Source organism: Centruroides sculpturatus, unplaced genomic scaffold (genome assembly GCF_000671375.1).
Source record: "Centruroides sculpturatus isolate CEXI.00-Female unplaced genomic scaffold, Cexi_2.0 scaffold1208, whole genome shotgun sequence".
NCBI classification, from domain to species: domain Eukaryota; kingdom Metazoa; phylum Arthropoda; class Arachnida; order Scorpiones; family Buthidae; genus Centruroides; species Centruroides sculpturatus.
The window spans coordinates 162,927-185,045 of record NW_019385347.1 but is presented as its reverse complement, the minus strand read 5'-3'; the positions used below and the strand labels follow the sequence as shown (position 1 = coordinate 185,045).

The following is a 22,119-nucleotide window of genomic DNA, read 5'->3' as shown; positions in this document are numbered from 1 at the left end:
GTAAAATGTGACTACTCCCAAATACCGGATGGTCAAAACGGTTAGGCATCGGTCCCACCACGGCTATGAGAAATAAGTCAATGTCAAAAAATGAAAAATAAAACTTATAATTGTCAGGAATATAATAAGAATGTATGGTATAAATAGAAACAAAGATATTTGACCAAATAAAGCCTACATTCAAATGTATACGTTGAATTGATGAGATTCATCAAACAATTAATATTTTCAGAGAAGCGGTTAGGTTAGTGGGCGATAAGAATAAATAAAATCACAGAACACTGGTAATTCCAGGCTCGTTCCTGATCAACGGACAGGAATTTTCCGACTTTCTTGGCGCCATTTTTCATACAAATTCCCTCCGGGACGCTGTCTCGGGACAAAGCCGGCGTTTTGTTCCTTATCCCACGGACCAATCGATCGACGCTAATGTGAAGAGGATGTTTCATTTGTAAAATCTTGTTTCCACCGCAAATTCTTTTGACTTTTGCCCTCGAACATTTCTAACCATGCAATTTTTTTGTCGATTGTCGTGTTTTTCTGTAACTGTCTTTTTGTATTTGCAAATACATTGAAAACGTGTCCTTTGGTTTAATTTCTTTTTCTATTTTCGTAAAACATGGCGTCGTTAACAATAAAGAAAAAACATGGCGTCGTTGACAAACTTCTCCGAAACGTTTCAATGGCATTCAATGCAGTCTAAATTTGAATGCGATGGCGTGGACGATTTCCACAAAAAACTAAACGACGCGTTGCGAAACCAGAATAAATTCAAGGACCTAAAATACTTTTCAAATTTGTAAACAGAAAACAGTGTAACGGGATACGATTGGAGGATGCCCGAAGCCACGGAACAAATTGCTAATTGTTTTAATTATTCTGCATACGTTATTTGGCAATAGACATCTATCAATAAATAAAATTAATGATCGGGAATCTCGGGACGTACAGTACTTTACAGTACTCGTCTGTTAAAAACTCACTTTGTAACCGGCAGGACCATACAAGTAATTTTATAATTCTTCAAGAAGCCCAGACACCGCAACTTATAGAATCCCTCGAAGAACAACGGTTTCCTTGGCTTCGGACATCTTAGAAATCCTTCTATCGATTTTTTCAAATTATTCTCTCTTTTCAAACAAACCAATGGACTCTGAGAGAAAGGCCACGGATTCAATTCTGGAAATATCAATAATAAAGACAGTACAAAGATTTTCAACATTGAGTGAGTCGCGGAGTATATCCATTTTTACTGTCTTTTAATAACTAAATTACAATAGAATAAAGAAATTCTGTATATTTATGTATTTGAGTTCACGTAGATAGAAAAACAGGTACAGTACAACTGCACTTATATTGAGACAGACATTACGATAATACTCGGATATTATTTTATACAGATTCGATATGTTGTGTTTTAATTATTCATTATACGTCACCTCGTGTAAATTCTCATCAGAAATGGAGTAGAATCTTCATTTCTTCTCTTTCTACGTAGTGGCGTTAACTTAATTTGTGTAGAAGATGTAATTTCTCCCTATTCCGAGAGAGTTAACCGAGAATTTTACAAGAAAATAAGGTCGACAAATACTTTATAAAATGTTTAAGAATATTTTTCTATTTAAGATTTTGTAGAATTCGCTTTAAATAATCAAATCGTTTCCCTTTCAAATGGCAATTTAGTGTAAATAACTATTCATTAAAGCCATCGGTTAATTAAAAGGAATTCTATTGATTAACAAATGAGGACAGTTGATATTAGGGACTACAGCCGATATATAAGCAAATAACATTATCCCGCATTACTCCGTTTACAAATATTATGAAACACCGAGAGCATAAACCACATCTAGAACAATACGGCAAGTTTTTTCAAAACCTTAATAGACTTTGAACGAAGAAGAAAACACTACGATTGTATTATTACGTAATTTTCTGATCGTCTAACTCCTGTATTGAAAGTCGTAATTTTTTTTTTTGGATAATGTAGTACAGTACACGCGCGGTTTATGTTGGCAATTTGAGTATTTTCGACCAGTAACGAAGTGTTTAAAGAGAGCACTAGCCTAAAACTGATTATATCCCAAGATTCTATAGGACGATATTTAAATTTAGTTAATAAAAATTCCACGTATGACGCGTACGACCGAAACGACGTCGACCCCATCAAACTGGGTTCGCACCTATCTAAAGAAGCATCCAGTACTTTTTTGACGAAACGTATCTGTACGGGTGACCCATTTACCAATTTCGTAAGCAAATTATACTCTGTTTTGTCAATCGCGCTGTGAGATGTATTGTAAATGTCGAGCCATGTATTAACCATTCGATACTAGAATATAATGTACTGTACCATTTAAGACTTCTTTCTTAACCTACTTGAAAATTTATTATGACGTACCGTACAGTACCAGTACATTGGCTATTTTGAATTAAGATAGAAGAAAACGTCTTTAAGCCACGGGGTCAAGAATTAGACCTACTTAAACGGGCTCCGAAAAACCAGTCAAAGGTGGTATATAAATGACGTCAACAGAAACTACATTTTAATAAAAAGAATGATGTCACTCTTATAATGACCCTCCTATCCCGCTTGCCGGATTGTTAACAATATCAAAAATAACGGGGGATGAATTTTTGTCAAAAAAACCTGTTTTTAATTACAGAATTCAGCGGTTTTTTACACGATTTTCCGATTTATTATTAAAGAAATTCGATTATCACACTGGAAAATACCATCTTAAAACCAATATAATTTAAAATATGTATAGGTTAATTTCATATTTTAGAAATAACAGCAATAATAAGAAACGTAGGAAGATCTTCCTCGCTTTTATTACCTCTTTGAGATGGACGTAATAAATAAGCTATCTTACATAAGCTAAATTAAATTATTTAAGGATATAATTCCCCTTTAATTAAACGATCATTGCGTCAATTAAGGCATTTTCCGCCTTAATCGCAAACGGTGTCGTCCTAGAAACAGAGAACAATATTTAACGGATAAATGTCTAAAACCGTAGCAATTAAGGTCCGGATATAGTCTGCAATACCTGCAGCAAGTTGCTTAATTATTACGCAAGAGCTACGTAGAACCCGAATGAGGGTTTTACATATTAATTATAATACAGGAAATTGCAATTAATATCCATTTAGTCATTGAATATTAAGTTAAGACAAAAGTTTTATATTTAGAAAAAAAAACAAAAAATTCTTAAACTGCAAAACAGCTAAGGAACGATGATGTGGTTCATTTACGATATTTGCAGCGTCATAACTAAATTCGATTTTATCGACGACATCTTTACCGAAACGTGTCAAACTAGATCCATGCCGAAATTCGACTCTTAAAGGTGGGTCCCTATTTACAAATTCCACTTAATACATTCGCGTAATTACCCGAAAGACGGGTGTAAACAAAGCGAAATTGTTTACCTACCTCTTTCGGGGAGTGTACGATTACACAATAGGTGCAGTCGAACTGTTACTAAAATCAATAAGTTTTGTTTCTAATCCACGCGTTATTGAGATGAAGAACCAGGAAGAAACTAAGCACGCCTATTCTACGTATTGCAGGGTTCGATCTTCTAGATAACCCTGCAATACTTAGAATCACTTATAAATGTTTTTTGGCCCACCATTGGAAAAATTTGGTTAACAATGTCAGTCGAAGTGTCGAGCGCGAAATATTTCGTGAGCGAAATTCGAAACGAGCGAGAGTTATCGCACGTGCAAAAAAATTGGAAATTGGATTACATCTGTCGTATGTTACGATAATTTTGCGATAAGTTTACGTCGTAGAAGAATGGGCGCGGCTCTATATATTTTTTCGTGTGGTTTATTTTCGGAGTTAACGACATTCGCACGTAACCGGTAGTTTCTCTAGAATTAATGCACGGAACCTAAATAATTGGTTTTGGCACGTCTCCATATGCAAAATAAACGAACAATATTTAAATCGGTGTCCAATTACGTCGACTCCTTTCGTATTTATATTAAAATATTTAAGTTACACCTGACCGCTCGGAAAATATGAGGTGATGATGATATTTAAACGACGATACAATGCGTGTCGTGTGACGTAACACAGAACGCAACACGTAGTAAACACGCCATGTTTTTTTTTCAAGCTAATCGATTAAGAGAGAAAATACGTAATAATTTACGTATTTTCGTAACGTAATTATACGTCAAGATATACGCGCGCTATTATTACAGGTACTGTACACTCGACGATACTAAAAAATTGTATAATCCAGCGAGCAACGCGTGTCTGTCCGTCAAAAAAATAATATAACTTATTTTATGTAATCTTTCTCCATGCCCTTCCGTTTGTGTCTGCTACCACTCGAACTCGTTAAGTAACGATTTTTTGACTGTTATTCCGAGGCCATCGTTATATGGAGTTATAAAATTCCCACCCCTTTCATTAATTCGATTTAACGACTAATTTCTAAAGAAAAATATCGAGAGGATTCGGAGTTAAAGCAGCGAGGTTGCTTGTTTGTTTCGGAAAGTCTCCATTGTTTATATTGCGAAAGGATAATTAATTTTTTCGAAATTACGTAAACGGAAAAATCCGTAACATAGCAATTAGTGTTAGTGTTTTTATCCCGTTTTCCTATTGTGCCGGAACGAATAACAGATCCGTCGGTTGAGTAACACAACGGAGAACGTTACGTACTGTAAGAGTCGACAACCGTACAGCCATTATGATTTACGAGACATTTTTCTCTCTCCGTCGAACTTCGTACGTTCGACTTAGACTTTTATACATAGAATTAACCAGCCGAAAAAAAAGATATTTAATACTTCAAGAGCCCAAGTTCGATAGAACAGATAATATACAAGTCACGTAAGGCGGCCTATTTAAACACAAGAGAGCAATAACCCGTCAAATTCGACACCAGAAACACCACCGACACCCGAACTTCGAATGGGAAACAATTAAATTCGGCGTAGACGATTTCGGGACAGGATCGAGTATTTAATCTTCTCACTCGGTCAAGGACGAGAGACGAGAGTTTCGGGCTTTTTTTTTCTAACGCTCGTCACTGTTCGCTTACGTCATTCCACGCGCCGCGGGGTTTAGCGTGACGATAGTCGCCGCACCCCGCAGGTGTCGAAAATATTACCGAAGGGGTTCGACCCGTTTTTTAAGGGGACCTGCCGATGGAAATTTTCTAACCTTTCCTGCAAACAACATAACGAGGAATTGTTTGAAAAGGGGAGGAGGAGGAAAAATTCTTTACTTTTTGCATATTTTCGTATGGGATCGCATCGATTTCCCATCCGGAAAATAAAGCCTTTTGTGTTTTCGTAGCCTTCGCAGCTTCCTATTTATCGGGCGAGCGGAGGGGGAGCCGGTCGGAGGAGGCAAGGGTAAAGGGTGGAGAGGGACGTCGAAACGGAAAAAAACACCCCGTCGACCAATGAGAGACGTTTGGGCCGGTTGCCAATCTACTCGGCTTTTACTTCCCTTTCGGCTTACCTGGTGTACAGTCGGCGGGGTTCTCAATGGTCGACTAGTGTGACGACGGTCGCAGTTGTGTGTTGCACGCGCGTCAAGACGGCGACTCCAATCACCACTTATTCGAAAAGGGATTTTTCCCTTTTCTACGGCGGCGAGATGAAGTTGAAATCTCAATTTAGAGACGATCTGTCCGAAGGTGGCACCGGTAAGTCACGTAATTTAAACTTTCTTACCGGATAATTGGTTAACTATTCTGTTTTACTCCGTACGAAACACACGGGCCGTGTTTAATAGTTAATATTCGAACAGATGTAGTAGTATCCAGGTCGCTTTTAAATCGTGTTATCGTTCCCGTTAGACGACAGTTGGCTGTTGTTATTATTATTATTATTTTTATACTGGTAGGTAGAATAATATATATATATTTTCTCACCCGTGTAAAGTTTTCTGGTGTTCTAACAATTATTTAAGGAGGTAAATTACTTCCTTATTAAAGGAGTAGATGTCTGGAGAAATGATTCATTTTATTATTTAAACTATTATTATTCTATCAAATATTTTAGATGGAATAATAATAGTTTAATGGTGTTCCGCCGACGATTTATTACCGAACGTCGCTGGTGTACTACTACTTTTCTCCTGTATAAAAAAAATAAATTAGCGAATTTTTTGCTATACAAGGAGAATTAGGTTGGAATTAACGTGTTCGAAATCAAAATATCGGTAAATGGGAACGAATTAAAGAATAATTTCGACATTTTTCGAGTAGGTAGTCGACGAGATAAGTAAATCGGTAGAGGCTGAAGCCACAGTGTAAGCTGACAAAACTGTCGGAGCCGTTAGACCTTGACCCATCGTCAACCTGTTGAGCCACCTCTCGGATAAGCGTGGGAGGAAAATATTTTGAAATATTATTTATAAAATTCGTTTAAGAGCTATTCGAAAATAATTTAATGACGAAATAATTAAATATTTTAAAAGCGCCGAGCAGCTGTGTGACTCGGTGGCCGAGCTCTGCGCAAACCTCCGCTAGACGGGGATGGGATTTCTATTTTAACAAATATCTGGCTAAACAAACCGGCCCTGGGTAGTTTCTTGACCCTTTAAGGGATACGAAACTTCGTTGGAACATCAAAGACCTACCGAGTCTCGTTAATAAAGGAGTCACTTTTGTGCAACGTGTTTATTCTGACGTGTTGCGTAAGTAGTTGAACGTGTTTGACGTTGTGGTAGAGGCTTTCCAGTATTAAAATAAACCTTGTTACCAGTTTATTCTTAATTCCTTTATATATATATATATATTTATTTTGGGGGGTTTGACTCTAGACGAGCTCGGAAATAGGTTATTTGCTTAGTGGAGGCCGTTTGTCTTATACGCTATTTGTGTAAAAAGGCAAAAACATTCCGATAAATTTCGATAGGAATGAGACGACAAGGGCGATAACGCGCGTATGCGGGAGTTGGGGAGGAACCGTCATTCTGCGCATTTAGTAAAACGTTACACGCCTCTCCCGTATAAATCGTACGGGTTTAACATTTATTAAACCGTTAATTTTAATATTCTGTGTCTCTCGAGATGTAAATACCATCCCAGGACGCTAGTTGCGTACCATAACTGTTCCGCCTTCTGTCCTAGTAATTTTAAAGTAGTATTTCTTCCCTAATAATACTGGAAATCTCTTATTACGTTCATCTTTTACCACGAAAATTGAATCGGCGGTGGGTGAGAAAATACACTTCTCACCCCCGCCGGTTCAATTTTCCTCGTAGTGACGGCGCAATGTTCTATTTTTCTTGACTTTTTTTAATCGTTTCGAATTATTCTGGGTAGATCCGTCGACAATTTATGCCATTGTTTACGCGAAAACAATGAAAGAATGACCTTAACGTCAGGATGTGTGACTGTTTTCATTCCGGATTCGAACGTTATTCAATAGATTTCCTGAAGTGTTTCTATTCTGTTCGAGAGAATTAATTACGGTAAATTCAGGATGCGCCCTTTTATTTACGTAAACATTCGATGATTCGGAAATAAAAAATGATATATTACGAAAGTAATGATTCGGCCGTAAATATCGGTTTACCGTTATCACGTTACACCTCGTTATTCTACGTCATTCGCAACCCAAATGCTAACAGTAATTATTCGTGTGTTGATGTTGAGAGCGCGAGAGGCCCAACCCGGGTTGTTTCTTGTCACAATCTCCTTTACGCATTCATCTTTTTAATAATATTCGAACGTTTAAAGCCGCAGCTTATACGGGTCCCGGGGTTAGAGCGGATCCCTTTAGCTATTGTTCTTTTCTCCGGGACCGAGGAAAAACACCCTCAAATCCCTCTCTCAAAGTTGTTTAAAACTGTATTTTCGGTCTTTAAATTACTTCGAAGATCCTAATTATATACTGTATACAAAATACAGAATGTTATTATCAAGTTACGTGCCATTTAATACTGTACTGTACCATCAGTATTGCGAAAGAGCATTCACGTATCTTTAGTAGATATGTAAGACATAAAAGTTAATATTTCGGCATTGTATAAGTAAAAGGAAGTAAGTAGAATATGGAAGAAGTGTTAAAAGCATGCGAATGAAGAATTCCGAAAGGCCTAGGAAATGAAGCGTGAATCGTCTCACCGTGAAGTGCAAGGACAAACACCTTGTTAACGCTGTAATTACAATAACATATATCGAATGCCACATAATGGTTACCGGCAGAACGAGCATCCTCCTTTAATTTTGACAGATTTACGTCTAGATCGTTTCTCCAAATGGAGCACGAATAAAGGAAGCTCTGACCGAGAAAAATATTCTATAAAAGCTCTCTCACGAGGCAGATAAAGAGATATATTCCCGTGTAAAATGTCTAAGGTGTTATTACGTTATGGGTTATTGCCCCGATATCCTTGGCTCTTAAACGACCCGGTCGCGTATATTATTTCGCGGGTGTGGTGCTACCTCCAATTAGGACATTGTTTCGACGATATCAGTAACAGACCTCCTTCCACGTCATTAAAATGCGAGAGACTGTCTTCTACGAAAATATATCGAGACACCTAACTGGTAGATCCAAATTAAATATAAACTACACCCCTCGAGGATTAACCAGAAAGTGAAGCTGTATCCCTCAAAGTCTATTGTCTAGTGTGAAGGACGGATAAGAGATACGAGAGAACAAACGGGCGGGTTTATTTCGAATTTCGGTTTGGAGCAGCCATACCACGAAAGTCTACAATCAGATGATTGTAGACTTTCGTGGTTATTATTATTCTCGGTTATCGTCGATTCGAGCTTTTTGCGAAATCGAGCGAGGGAAGAAACTGGCTGCCATAACCCGTTCTTTTCAAGGTCAGAATATAAAATGAGAAGGTAAAAACCCGTCGTACCGATGCACGATCCGATTAGAAGGGGGGAAAAGCATACGTACCCGACCTTTTCTATTTAATGTTGCATCGGGATATAACGAGAAATGTCCAATTAAGAAGAATAATTTTCTTATTCTGCTCGATTTAAACGTGGCAAATTTACCTCATTAAACAACAATCTTAATCGTAATAAGACGTAATTTAAATTTTAGCCTACTCAAACTAGACGTAGCTCTGTCGGGTTTTAGATAATTACATACATTTCAAACGTAATACTAAACACACCGACCGAGAAGGAACCTCTTTACAGACTCTTACAGACTAATACGTTCCAGTAAGTTTGAATCTCCCTTTCTGAGAAATTGTGAATTTTAGAGGGAAGATGCGGTCGAACGATTATAAGTACGTACTTTCGTGCATTTAATTAGAGATGGAAACTGGATAGCGACGTCTAGTTAAGGCTACATTCCTGCATCTACAGACCAGGAATGTGGCAATATTCCTCTGTCCGACTCGATATTGTAAAAGGTTTATCTACTTGGTTGCCCTTCTATTTTTCAACGCCAATGCGGTTTATTGGCGGACACTTTAAAGATACCGGATGCCAGTTAGACGCCTTTACACGTGGGAAGTTTCTCCACCTTAAGTGTCGATTTGACAGCCGATTTTCGACAAAAGGACATTTCCTGATTTAAAATAACTTTTTTTAAACGACACCCATAAAAAGCCAGTTGTGGGAAAGTTACGCGGCGGAGGTAGAAGGGACGGCCGTTCTCCTCCGACCCTCATAAACAACCCCGGGTTTAGACGCCAACGACGTATTTCTTCTGGCGATTAGATCTTTGAAAATTTAAATTACCCACCGCATTTATTATTCACTCCTACGACGGTCGTTACACCCACGATGGATGGCTTTTTCGTCTCCATTACTTATCCTTAACTAAGCTTATCCAAATAAGACGAGTCCCGGCCGTAATGAGAAAATATAGGCAGTTACACGCCGGATGGACCACAGAGGGAGAAGAAATTGGGCTTTATTTTAAAAAGTTCTTTCGACGTCGTTAAATTCCAATAGATTTGTAGGTTTATAGGCAATTTCTGACTAGTAAAGTCAGAAGCTATAACCTGTACTTCTGAAGAATTCCTGTACGGGAGGACAATTCATAGTTTCACTGTACGTGATAAAGAGGTTTAGTATCATCAATATCAAACTACGAGTCACCATCCCCCGAGCGATGGCAAGAAAAACTTCAAAAATAAAAAAACCAACCGATCGAGCACCGCATTACTATTTGATAATTAGAAATAAAAAAATACAGAAAAAATTAATTGGGGTCGTAGCAAATTTCTGTCTAAAAAAAGGAGTAAAAAGCTCGAGGATATGCTCTACACGGATGTAGTGTATAAGTGCTGTATACACGAATATAAACGGGTATAGTAACTCTCTATATCTCGGCGTGTAGAGCAAACGTGGAGGAGATACTCCCGTACACTTGATGCTGACGTAAGATATTTACAATACAATACTTATCAGTATCTATCGGGTGAAGATCTGCCAGCAACCCTTTCTCGATAGTTAATGACGATTATCTATCTTGATAAATACGTGAAAGTAAATTTATTAAACAAAGAAACAATAGCCGGTAATGCTTATATGCATCAATAAAGCGATTGTTAACATTCACGATGCAAAATAATTCCTATCATTAGAGAAGATTATTATAATTCTTTTAAATAAATGCAGATTGGCTAAAGGTTAAGTAAATATGGATACAAAATACTCTTTCGCCCTTCCTTATATCCGTTAAGGATAGATACGGCGTAAAAGCATTGGGAGAGTTAATGAACTTGACGATAACCTTTGGCAATTCTAATCGGTTGTTGAACCGATTTTTTAAAACGATGTTCCGAATTATTTGACTGGATATTTGTTATTACGCATCTCTACTTCCTTTTCATACAATGGAGGTTGTAAGAAAGGAGGAAGCTGGAAAAAGGAGAAGAGAAAAACGGTCCGAGATTCTAACATTATTATTGAACTAGTTTTTCTAGCCTCAGGATAGAAGGCTTTCGACTTCTGGTTCTCTTTATGGTAGAATAAACGCTACTTATTCAATTTTTATAGTTATAACACTACTGGTAACAATGGATGATTAATTATAATACTTCGTTTTTGAGAATTTCGAAGATCGATTTCCTCCAAAATGAGTTTATGCTTTTAAGTGCATTTTTTTCCCCCACGAAGAGTCGGCACGAATGTAAATTGGATGAGGACTAGCGTAAAGAAAAACGAAGGACAATTACTTGTTAGATGTTTAACACTTCTACAAACGACCTTTACGATTATCCTATCTCTACACGACGTCTTTTTTAACCTACCTAATATTATGTCGGAACACAAAGACTTGACAGTTATCTACAGGTAAACACCTGGCATTTCCACGGGGAAGGTTGGATCCAGATGTTTGGCAGACTGGTTTTTAGAAAGGAAAATTGACCCCCTCGAATAAGTTTCCTTTATGAAAGCGAAGTGAAGAATATCCGCTTTATTCGTGGAATTCCAGGACGTTCGATAGAGCCCAAATAATATTATTCCTTGTTACTTATTCTTTCCCAAATATACAGGAAATGCGAATTAAAAAGCATTTTCCTAAATGTTATTCTAATACAAGTTTGTTTATTTCGTAACGTTTTGAATACACTATTTATAGATGGAATAATAAAATATGCAAACAAATAATTAAAATAAATTATCAGGATAATTTACATCCTGACTTACGTAACACGCTAATACATTCTGACACACAACCCTACAAATAACTAGTGTTTTTTTATCTATTTAATAACGAACATCCGAATCGGTTGGGATGCACGCTCGCTTGTATATTCTAACTCTAAAACCGGCGGCGTCCTTGATACTATTGACAAACTGGTAAAAAATGGCCCCGGTATCCTCAATTTGGGAGTAGGATCGATGGTCGTCCTGTCCGCGCTGACAGTTTTATTGTTAAGCGTCCGCTTCCTTCCTGCAACGTCTAACTATCCGCCGTATTGTAGCGCTCACCTGTTAAAAGCTTCCTGCTCCCACCCATTCGCCGTCCTTGGCACCCACCCGTCACCCAACATCTACACCTGTAGGCAAACCGTGACCCCGGTCTGACGTTGCGTAAACCGTCGTAACCAACAAAATATTTATTATGTATAGTACTGTACAGTACAGTACAGTACAGTACGTGTTTTTTTTTTGTATTTATTAAATAATCCTCGTCCAACGTCACCCACATTGTCACTCCTATAGAATTTAGCTGGTGTAAACACTACTTTACCATAGAATTTACGCTATTGTAATTTGAAACACCATAGAAAGCCGCGTGCTAAACTTTTAAGGGGGTGGCGATTTGCCTGATGTAAGCATTTTTCTCTTCGCACTTTCTCTCTGTACTTTATTTGGTCATTTAGATGCTTCCAGGAATGTCGATCGGAACGAAATAGAACATAAATGGTACAAACTGGTTGATTGGGCGTTTAGAGTAGGCGAAGTAGCGCGTGTGGGTGGATCTTCGAAGGACACTCCACCTAATTTTCTGCTTGTCATTCGGTAGTTTAACGGAAAATATTCTCTCGAATCGACGAAAGATCGTATCGAATATCTCTATTATTATCGAGAGAGAATTAGGCCAATAACACTAACCAAATGATATCTCGAGGATATAAAGGTAGAGGGAATCTGATTTAATTACAATAAAAACTCTTAAAACAATGCAATTGGTAATTTGTATATTCTACGCTTGTTTCGGAATGAATATAAAATTTCCAGCTCGATACGGTGTTTGTGGAATGATTGATGAAGAAGCACGTTTCGCGGATAGGAAGTGACGAAGATTTCTAATAGAATAATCAAGATACGGAAGAAAAATTACGTATTGTAGGTGTTAAGAGGTCACGGAACTTCGTAGGATTTTTCGTACATTGACACAAAACGGGGATGGAGGAAGAATCGTTTTTTACGCTTACCATAAAAAAATGAACCGAAAATAAATTAATGTTGTAGGTTTGATTTCTGTTAATTCCAAAAATAAATGAATGGATTTAGAACTGGTTTGTCGAGACGAATCTCGAAGAACACAATTGGTTAAATACTTAGCATAGAAAGCGTTTTAATAGAAAAAAATCTATGTAATTTTGAACTAAACGTCTTCAATTTTCACAATAAATGTCGAGAAAGTCAATTAAAAAATGAAGTAATATTATCATAAGCTTTAAGAATCTTAAACGTAAATACTTCTGAAGATTGTAGCAATTCATAATCAATAGTTTACAATTGTAATTTCAATTAATGATTCGATGCTCTGATATTTATTTATTCATTTAGTTCTTTCTATTTATCTTTACGCTGTCATTTATTAAACTTTCTGTATTGGTTTCGCGAAACTTTTGATAAAACCCTCTATATTTTGAATTGTAAATAACTATACTTATCCATCTTTCGCTACTTACAATTCAATTTTTTAAACCTTAAAGTTCGTCGTCTTTAACGATGCTCCATCGCTTGGCTCACTTGCAATTACGATTACAACGTCTTATATCTTCGAATTATTTACACCTTTTCGTTTATGTATTATAAATGAATGACGGAAATTTCGTGCAAATGGATTTAGGATCTACTACAGTAATTCATTATAAATTTCGTGCCATTCTCGTTCCAGACGACACCATGGATTCCGAAGAATCTCTTCAAGTGAAGGTGTCCAGCTTAGAGAAAAAGGTACAAGATCAATCTAGCGAACTCATCTGTTTGAGAAGCACCCTTTCGGAAGTTCTTTCTAGGATTAGAAGTCTAGAAGGAAGAGGTAAATCTTATAAATCCACGACTAGGGATATAATCGGGGATATGGAAAATTAAAAAAAAAAAAAACAAACAGCAAATCGATATGACGTTAATTTGCCATGTTTATAAAGATCAAATCCATAATTAGCAGACTATCCCAACCTTGATCCCATGCCAGGCTAAATTTATTTATAATTCACAAGACAAAATAGGTCAACCGAATGAGTAATTTTAATATTTTAAACTGTAGTTAGGCACCTTTTGATCCGGTATCGAGTGACTGTGGATATTAAGGAGTCGACACCTTTCTAATAAGGATCGATATCTTCTATTCATAGTCAGTAAATTCGTTATTAAAACTAAGAATTTTCATATCTTGTATATTCAAATAATCGTTCAATGTTATGATTTCTGTATTAAGCTAATCTGCGTGATTAAAACAAATTCTAACGCTGAAAATCACCTGATGCAAATGTCACCAGTAATTTTCAAGAATGGATGAACTTTTCGGATAAAATTCCGTGCAATTAACACCAGAGAGTAAAGAAAGAACATGAAAAATGAATCGCATCACGCAATGTTTTATGCTTTGAGAAGAGCGTAATAAATAAAATTAACTGATAATAATTCACTTAAAATAAACAAAACAGTTGCATAATTCATGAAAAAACAGCTATTTTTCGGTTTTTAGTAAAATCCAATTTTCTTTTTTTTACACCCGATTCGCTATTTTGTTAGATCCGTCTCTGTAGAGTGTTATTGTTTTTGTTTTTTTTTTCTATAATAATAATGGATACCGGAATAATAAAAAAAAGATAGAATTAAGATGAAAATTTATTAGTTATTTACATTTTAAAATATAATAAATATATGTTATATATATTAATAAGAAGCCGCAAGTACAAAGCACAGTTCGTCGTCCTGTTCGCCTTCTCCTCCTCCAAAATCGACTTCTTCTTCGTCCTCTTCCTCGTCTCATCGTCCTCCTCCTAAACGAAGCGGAACTGTAAAATTTCTTCTTCATCCCAAGAACGGAACTCCCAACGGAACGCCCAACGGACCGTCGGTGACGTTCAATCTGCCCAATGGATGCAAACCGCGAAGCGGGATGACCTCCCCTTTACCTTTCTTCCATTTGCCTTCTTCCGCTTCCGAACCGAGTGGAAGCTCGAAATCCGCCTCCCCGATATCGTCCCCTCTTCCGTTTCAAACCAAGACCAATCTGAAGAGTCGTTACGGATCCACGTCCAATTTATCCACCATGAAGAGGTGGTCTAACTCTCAAGAGTTTAACGGAAATGGCCACGGCAATATAAGGTACGTTACAAATTTATCGATTCAATTTATAATCAAAGTTACCGCAAATTAATTCTTTCTAATTGAATTTAGACGTTGTACGAGTGGTTCCATGCTCAATCTCCACATTAGATCGTCTCCAGTTCCACAGTTAAAACATGGGTATGTGTCTTTATTTCTTCTCATTACTGAAGAACTGAACAATTATGGATATGATCCATCGAGCAAATTTAACTGTATTACAATATATAATTCTATCGGAATCTACCATTATTTTGGATTATGGATCGTTTTCAAATTAAAAAATAAACCGACAATTGCTAGAATTGAAACATGCTGTTGACATCCAATTTTATAGACTTCGAAATAACGGATTTCGAAAAATCGAAACAAATTCGTTTGTTCCAAGACATCCGTCGGAGTAGAAATACCGTATCCTCTCGTTAATATGGCTCTCGATAATCCGTAATATCCTCCAGCGTGATCGTATAGATCCTTCCGTTTCCACGAAAATTTTTATGTCATATCTTGTTTTCGTGTTTACTCGGGTTTATTTCGGTGCGCCGTATTGTTTGCCCAAAGAATCCTTCAAAAAAGAAGACAAGTTACGTCATTAGTTTTCTTTAGGATTATACACTCTCAGTAATCCGAGTTTCTCGCTAATCTGACACCGAAGTGTTCGAGGAATGGCCGGATTGGCAAGAATCTACTGCTCGGTAATTGGGAATATCACACCGCGACTGTTAGTACGCGAAATGTCCACTAGACAATTATTTACATTTCTATTGGAAGTATAATGTTTGTTAAGCTCTTATCAATTGTGCGCTTTATAGAATATATTCCACATAAAGTTCGTATTGCAATTGACAGTGATCATTACCAAACCTCTACTTATCAGTCTGTTACATGAAAAGTCAACTTTCAACCATGTTTCAAATCAACCGTCATTCTGTTCTATTGAAAAAATGTCAAATGGTCGATGGATCAATTAAGATTTTCCATTCTAAATTTCTGTACTTTCCTCAAAATATTGTTTGAAATTTCAGGACCAAAGAAACGAGTCTCAATCACGGTAAGTATTCGAATTTTTCAAAATACATTTGAATATCTCGGATTAAGACCGAGAAATGATTCGTTTTCTAATTATTCTTTTCAGAGGACGGTATAGTGAAAATGTATCTAAGAGGACGTCCAATCTCCATGCACATTCCTACAGTTCAGAATAGCAACTACAGTCTACAGAAAGTCAATCCGGCTCCTCCTCAGAGGCTGAGAATCGAATGGGTGTATCCTTTATTAATAATTAAAAGCGTATATTAATGCAAGATGAGAATTAGGAAAGTGGTTAAATGGCTATCGTTTCGTGTTTAAATTTAATCGTGGATAAAGGAAAATTCTATTAAACGAATTTTTAAAAACCAACCTACTATAATTGCTTTTGAGAGAAATCTTTCAACACTTTGAACCCGAATTTATTATTAAACAGAACAAAGAACAAGCGATTTTCGATATTGCCCGTCGATTATTATTAATAAAGACAAAACAGTAATTAAATTACCTTACAAGTAAACAATTTTAATATATTTTCATTGTTTGAGAAAATAAAAACTAAATTTTCTCACGATCTTAATAAAATCGACGTGTTAAATGTACGCAAAATACAGAAATTATACTCTTTTTTTCGTAACTAATCAAAGTACAAGCTTTTAATAACTTACATAGTCGATATTTGTTTTGTATTCTGCTTATGTTAATGAGTTTATATTTACACGTGTGTATATATTTTTCTTTAAATTTACTGTCAAATAATACACGACATGGTGCGTAACTTCCTATAGAAATAATAAAAAAAATTACTCGGTAGAATGGACATAATTCCTTATTTAAGTCCTGTTAATAACTTTCCAATTGGGTCTAAGTATTGATTTTCCTTTTATATAAAAATATAAAACACGATTACAATCTAAATTGCTCCCTAAAGAGTCCGATTAATGAATAAACCACCACACGAAATATATTCTGAGTCTAAAATAACTCGTTTATTTTCGTTTGCTTCTCTCACATTTTAGTGTAATCATTATTTTATTCCAAATTTATCTGTTAAGTGTAACTGCATAAAATTTGCTTCGAGTTCTGCAAGTGCAAGTTAGGAATTTTATAATTATGAGCCACTACCGATCCCGAAATCAGGTATCCAGAACCACGCTTACAATGCTAAAAAGTACGAGTACACTATTTAAAATTGCATGACAATAAGATAACCCTCATTGATCATAAAGTATAGGGTTTGCAAATTAGGTACTAGAGGTTAAATGATATTGCATACAATCAATCTACTACCATAAGTGGAATTTTCGACCACTCAATTGCAGTTAAATTGCTTAACGATTATTCAAGACACGGTTACAGAGGAAGAGATTGTCGTTCTAACTTATACTGGCTTCCCACGGGAGAGATACTTTACTGCATAGCATCGGTGGCCATTCTGTACAACGTGGAGGATCAAATCCAAAGACATTATCTGGGGCACACGGACGATATCAAATGGTTGGTTTGCCTCGAAAGTAAGAATTTAAAATAAATTCTCGATGGCAGAGTAATTTTTGTTTGCTTTCAGCATGACCCTGCACCCGAATAAGTTACTAGTGGCCACTGGCCAGGTGGCAAGCATCGACAGACGAGACAGGAGGGTAAGTTAGTGGCTTATTGGTCTCTTCTCTCATTCGATCTTTCATAAAACCTGGTGTCGGATATAATCCCATCATTTAATCTCATTATAAAGTATTTATTGTATTTTAACTGTGGCTGAAAGACCTCTTCCTACGTTTACCATCAAACGATCGATCTTCGTGCCGAAGATGTCCGCTGGCGGCATTTCTCCTATACTTTGTGAAAAGCGTTTGGTCTATGGCGCAGTGTAAGGGGATTGACAAAATTAACTTAACTAAAGAGGCCGATCGTTTGTGGTAAACACGAAGAAGAGGGTCATCGGAGCCGGTGCGACCGCTCGGCCGATCCAGGCGGCCTTCGGAGATTTTCGGAAGAGGAGGGCTGGAGAGAACCACTAATTAACGGCCACGACTCGAAGGGTAAGGGGAAGAGACCTTCGAAGGATCGCGGGACATCTCCCGCGAGTTTTGCCTGGAACAGCCCGAAATTTCGCCTCGGCCCTGTCGATCAGTCATTCTGTACCAGAAATTTGATTCACCCTTTTTTCGTATTGATCAAACAGTGTCGTCCCTTGACCATCGACGTCACGTCTCCCGACGCTGCTCATTGGGTGAGTTGTGTTCACGCCACGGCTTTAACCCGCTCACTAATTATGACACCGCTCTGGCTCGCATGACGTCACTAACGCTTCACCGTACTAGCTCATCACTCTGCATGGCACGAGTGTGACGTGTGTGTGTTTTTCTTTGTGTGTCGATCTTCTGTTTTTGCACCACTCGCTTAATACCAATTTTCAATCGAATTTTTATTTACGTTTCTTTAACAGATAGTTGTTTTTACGATAGAGACAGTTATAGATAATTCTTCAACTGTAATTAGAAAGTACTTCGACGCTATAATTTCTATTAAAAATATTCGTGTCGCCATCTGGCGATAGTAAAGTACATTATCGTATTTGCAAAATAAACTCTTCTTTATCGTGTACGCCCTTTAAAACTCTAAAAATTTCATTCGAAATTAAATGTAAAGATTCGATTTCGATTAAATAATAATCTCGACCAATTTAATTATCTTCTTAATTCAACCACGGGACCAAAGCTTTAATATTAAAATGAAGAGGTCAAGGTTTATGTAACGTAATAAGAAAAAGTATATTAAACAATTTGAATTAATTTAGTTAAGCGTAAACACCGAATCGCTTCTTAATGTCATAACAATTTTACGTAGGATTAAATATAATTCGGACAAATGATGCGGAGGAAGGAGCATTTATCCTATTAGAACATAAACATTTTCAATAATTACTTCAATTATCAGCACTGTTTTAATACTGTTTGCGCTTCCGATTTCAGCTTTAAAAACTTAAAACTTCTATGTTTTACGTCTTCCTTCGTAAATTTCGTACATAATCATTCTCGTAAGCACCTCTGGAAACTGATTCCTCCTTGTGTTCCACTCTGCATGTATCCTCCTCCCCAATAATTAATTTCGTGCACTTTAACTCATCCTAAGAATTTATTTTCAATAATTCTTTTACTAAATATTTTTTAGCCTCACGTTCGCATCTGGGATTCCGTTAGCCTTAACACCCTGCAAGTGATCGGTGTGGGAGAATTCGAAAGGGCAGTCAACTGCGTGGCATTCTCTCAAGCGGTAAGAATATTCATCCTTAAGCTCTTTTATCTCGAATACACGTAACTAGAACACTGCGTTGTATTTCTAGGACGGCGGTTCTTTACTGTGCGTGGTAGACGATTCTCAGGATCATACTCTCTCCCTTTGGGACTGGCAGAAGAGCGAGCACGGTCATAAAATCACCGAAACTAAGGTACAGTACTCGACACTTCCATTCTTTACGTGTTTTATCTTTGCGTGTGTATGTATATATATATATATGATAATTAGTGCGCCGCCGGACCGGTTTTGGCGGCAGAATTCCATCCGCTGGACAGTCACACTTTGGTGACGGTCGGAAGAGGACACGTGCACATATGGAACGCCGAAGGATACACTTTAAGTAAGAAGGTTGGGATTTTCGAGAAGCATAACAAGCCTAAATACGTGCAGTGCATAGCCTTCACGGATATGGGCGATCTCCTGACCGGAGACTCTTCTGGCAATATCTCTGTATGGGCGAGAGGTGAGTATCAGTCCGGTGTTCGTACTCTAACGGAGATTTTCCTCGTTCTCTATCTAATTTTCGTATATTCGAAGGTTACAATAAGGTATGTAGGACAATCGGGAACGTTCACGACGGAGGAGTGTTTTCTATTTGCGTTCTAAAAGACGGAACGTTCGTGACCGGAGGTGGTAAGGATTTCCGGATCGTTCAATGGGATCTCGGAGTTAAAAGGCCGTTATCGGAAGCTACTGTAGGTTCAAAAATCTCGTAAAGTTTCTTACATCGATAAATCTCCGGAAAAATATACGAATTTTCTCTCTTTAGCTACCCGACAACGTGGGAGGCGTTCGTATGATAACGAGAGGCAAAGGTAACATCCTCTTAATAGGCACAACCAAAAATTGCATTCTGCAGGGCACAATGACACACAACTTCGAAGTTGTTGTGCAGGTAAGGTATGGTTTCGTGATAAGAGATACGGCCAATAAAACGAAAGTGTATATTGTGTACGAAAACAATATTTACAGGGTCACACAGAAGACGTTTCCATGCTGGCCGTGCATCCGACCGACAGCCACTTCATTACAGGAGGTCACGACCACAAAATCTGCCTGTGGGATACTCTCTCGCACAGAGTCGTCTGGATTAAAGACATAGGCGTAATTAGAAATTTTAATATGGTTAATGACTTATTGTCGGTAACCGAAACAAAAAATGATTTATGGGTGTTGTGGTTAAACAGGAGACCCCGCAGGCAGGGTGCTTCTCTCCGGAGGGTAACGCCATCGTGGTGGCAACGACGGAAGGCAGGTGGATCGTGATGGACGTCAACACTAGACAAACACTTTCCATCCACACGGACAGCAACGAGCCGGTTACCTGCGTTAAATTTTCACCGGGTAAATGCATTTTCTGAATTAAATATTCTTCGAAAACCATTATTCAAATTCAAAACCCTGGAAATATATAATTTTCCCGTTTCGTAGATGGGAATTTCCTAGCTATCGGTTCTCACGATAAGTATATTTATGTTTACAACGTCAGCGACGATTATAAAAAATACAGCAGAATCGGAAGATGTGCGGTGAGTTGCTCCTTAAATTTTTCTTATTTATGCAAAAGAGAAAAACGTAATAAGATTTATGTAAATCGTGCTTTATTATCCGAGTGCAGGGTCATTCCAATCCAGTGTTAAATATCGACTGGTCCGAAGACAGTACCAATTTGCAGTCTTGTTCCTCCGATCACGAATTATTATATTGTGAGTTTTAAATTACATATTCTTTATTTATTTATTTTTAATCGATGGAGACAAAGAAACAACCGATTTCGCTTTAAAACAGGGAATGCAACCGTTTGTCGTCAGTTAACGAGTCCAGCCGCAATTAAAGACGTAACATGGAGCAGTCAGTCGTGCATCGTAGGCTTTAATGTTCTGGGCATATGGCCGGAAAATTCCGAAGGACCCGACGTTTTAAGTTGTGATAAATCTCGCGATAACAAACTGCTGGTCACCGGGGACGATTTCGGAAAAGTCAAACTATACTCTTATCCGGCTTGTCAACCTAAAGTAATGCGTTGGAAAATGATAAGTGTAAGATAAGGGATCCGTGTAGCCACCTGACTAATTTTCTTTTTTATTTTGTAGAGTTTATACCACACTTACAGCGGACACAGCAGCCAAGTACCCGCAGTCAGTTTCCTGCAAGATGGGCACAAAGTGGTGTCTCTGGGTGGAAGGGATTGCAGCGTCATACAGTGGTCTTTGCACTGACACATTATATTAACGAAGGAGACTGTTTAATAAAGGAAGAAGGGTTTCCTCGTATTTTTGCCTGTTTAAATTAATCCACAACTAAGTCACGCCTTAGACTAGAAAACTTCGTGGAATGGCTCACTAATGAAATTTGTATATGCTAATTTTTGTACATAACTTATTTTTTCATAAATCTGTTAAATAAAAAAGGATAATTGTTTACGCCAGTTTCTCCCTTCTATTTTGCATTATAAAAAATTCGAGAAATAAATGCAAAATTAAATTATATATTTAACTTTACCTGAATACAGTAGAGCCTCGATTATCCGACCCAATTGAAGACTAGGGTTGGTCGGATAATTGAAAAGTCGGATAACCGAAAAGTATAAAAAAATCCAGTATTAGTGTAGTATATTATTATATCCCATGTAATTAGTATATTAGTATATCGCTATTAACCTACTTCGCGTTGAATTTTCATCGATGTTAAGCCTAACAAAAATTTTTTAAAATAAAAATCGTCGCTATTGTATCGTTAAAAATTAGAAAATTAAGCCTCGTTTAAATACTGGTTCCCTTTCATGGTCGAATGAGTGTTGCCAGCTAAAACA

General features: G+C 37.2%; 1 protein-coding gene across 2 annotated transcripts; it reads left to right on the top strand.

Moving 5' to 3' along the window:
* The first annotated feature begins 5,445 nt into the window (after positions 1-5,445).
* On the top strand, positions 5,446-21,730 carry LOC111637933 (echinoderm microtubule-associated protein-like 2). Of its 2 annotated transcripts, XM_023383543.1 has the most exons (20): positions 5,447-5,678; positions 13,543-13,686; positions 14,555-14,981; positions 15,054-15,122; positions 16,007-16,032; positions 16,117-16,246; positions 17,358-17,507; positions 17,578-17,650; positions 18,193-18,240; positions 19,182-19,283; positions 19,354-19,458; positions 19,536-19,770; positions 19,845-20,002; positions 20,077-20,202; positions 20,280-20,411; positions 20,495-20,651; positions 20,739-20,836; positions 20,926-21,013; positions 21,096-21,322; positions 21,401-21,730. In XM_023383543.1, the coding sequence occupies exons 1-20, from the start codon at positions 5,630-5,632 to the stop codon at positions 21,524-21,526; spliced, it is 2,670 nt and encodes an 889-aa protein (XP_023239311.1). In that variant the 5' UTR covers positions 5,447-5,629; the 3' UTR covers positions 21,527-21,730. The 2 variants fall into 2 exon arrangements, with proteins under 2 accessions (XP_023239312.1, XP_023239311.1); XM_023383544.1 differs by lacking the exon at positions 18,193-18,240 and having other exon boundaries at positions 5,446-5,678.
* The last annotated feature ends 389 nt before the right edge of the window (positions 21,731-22,119 follow it).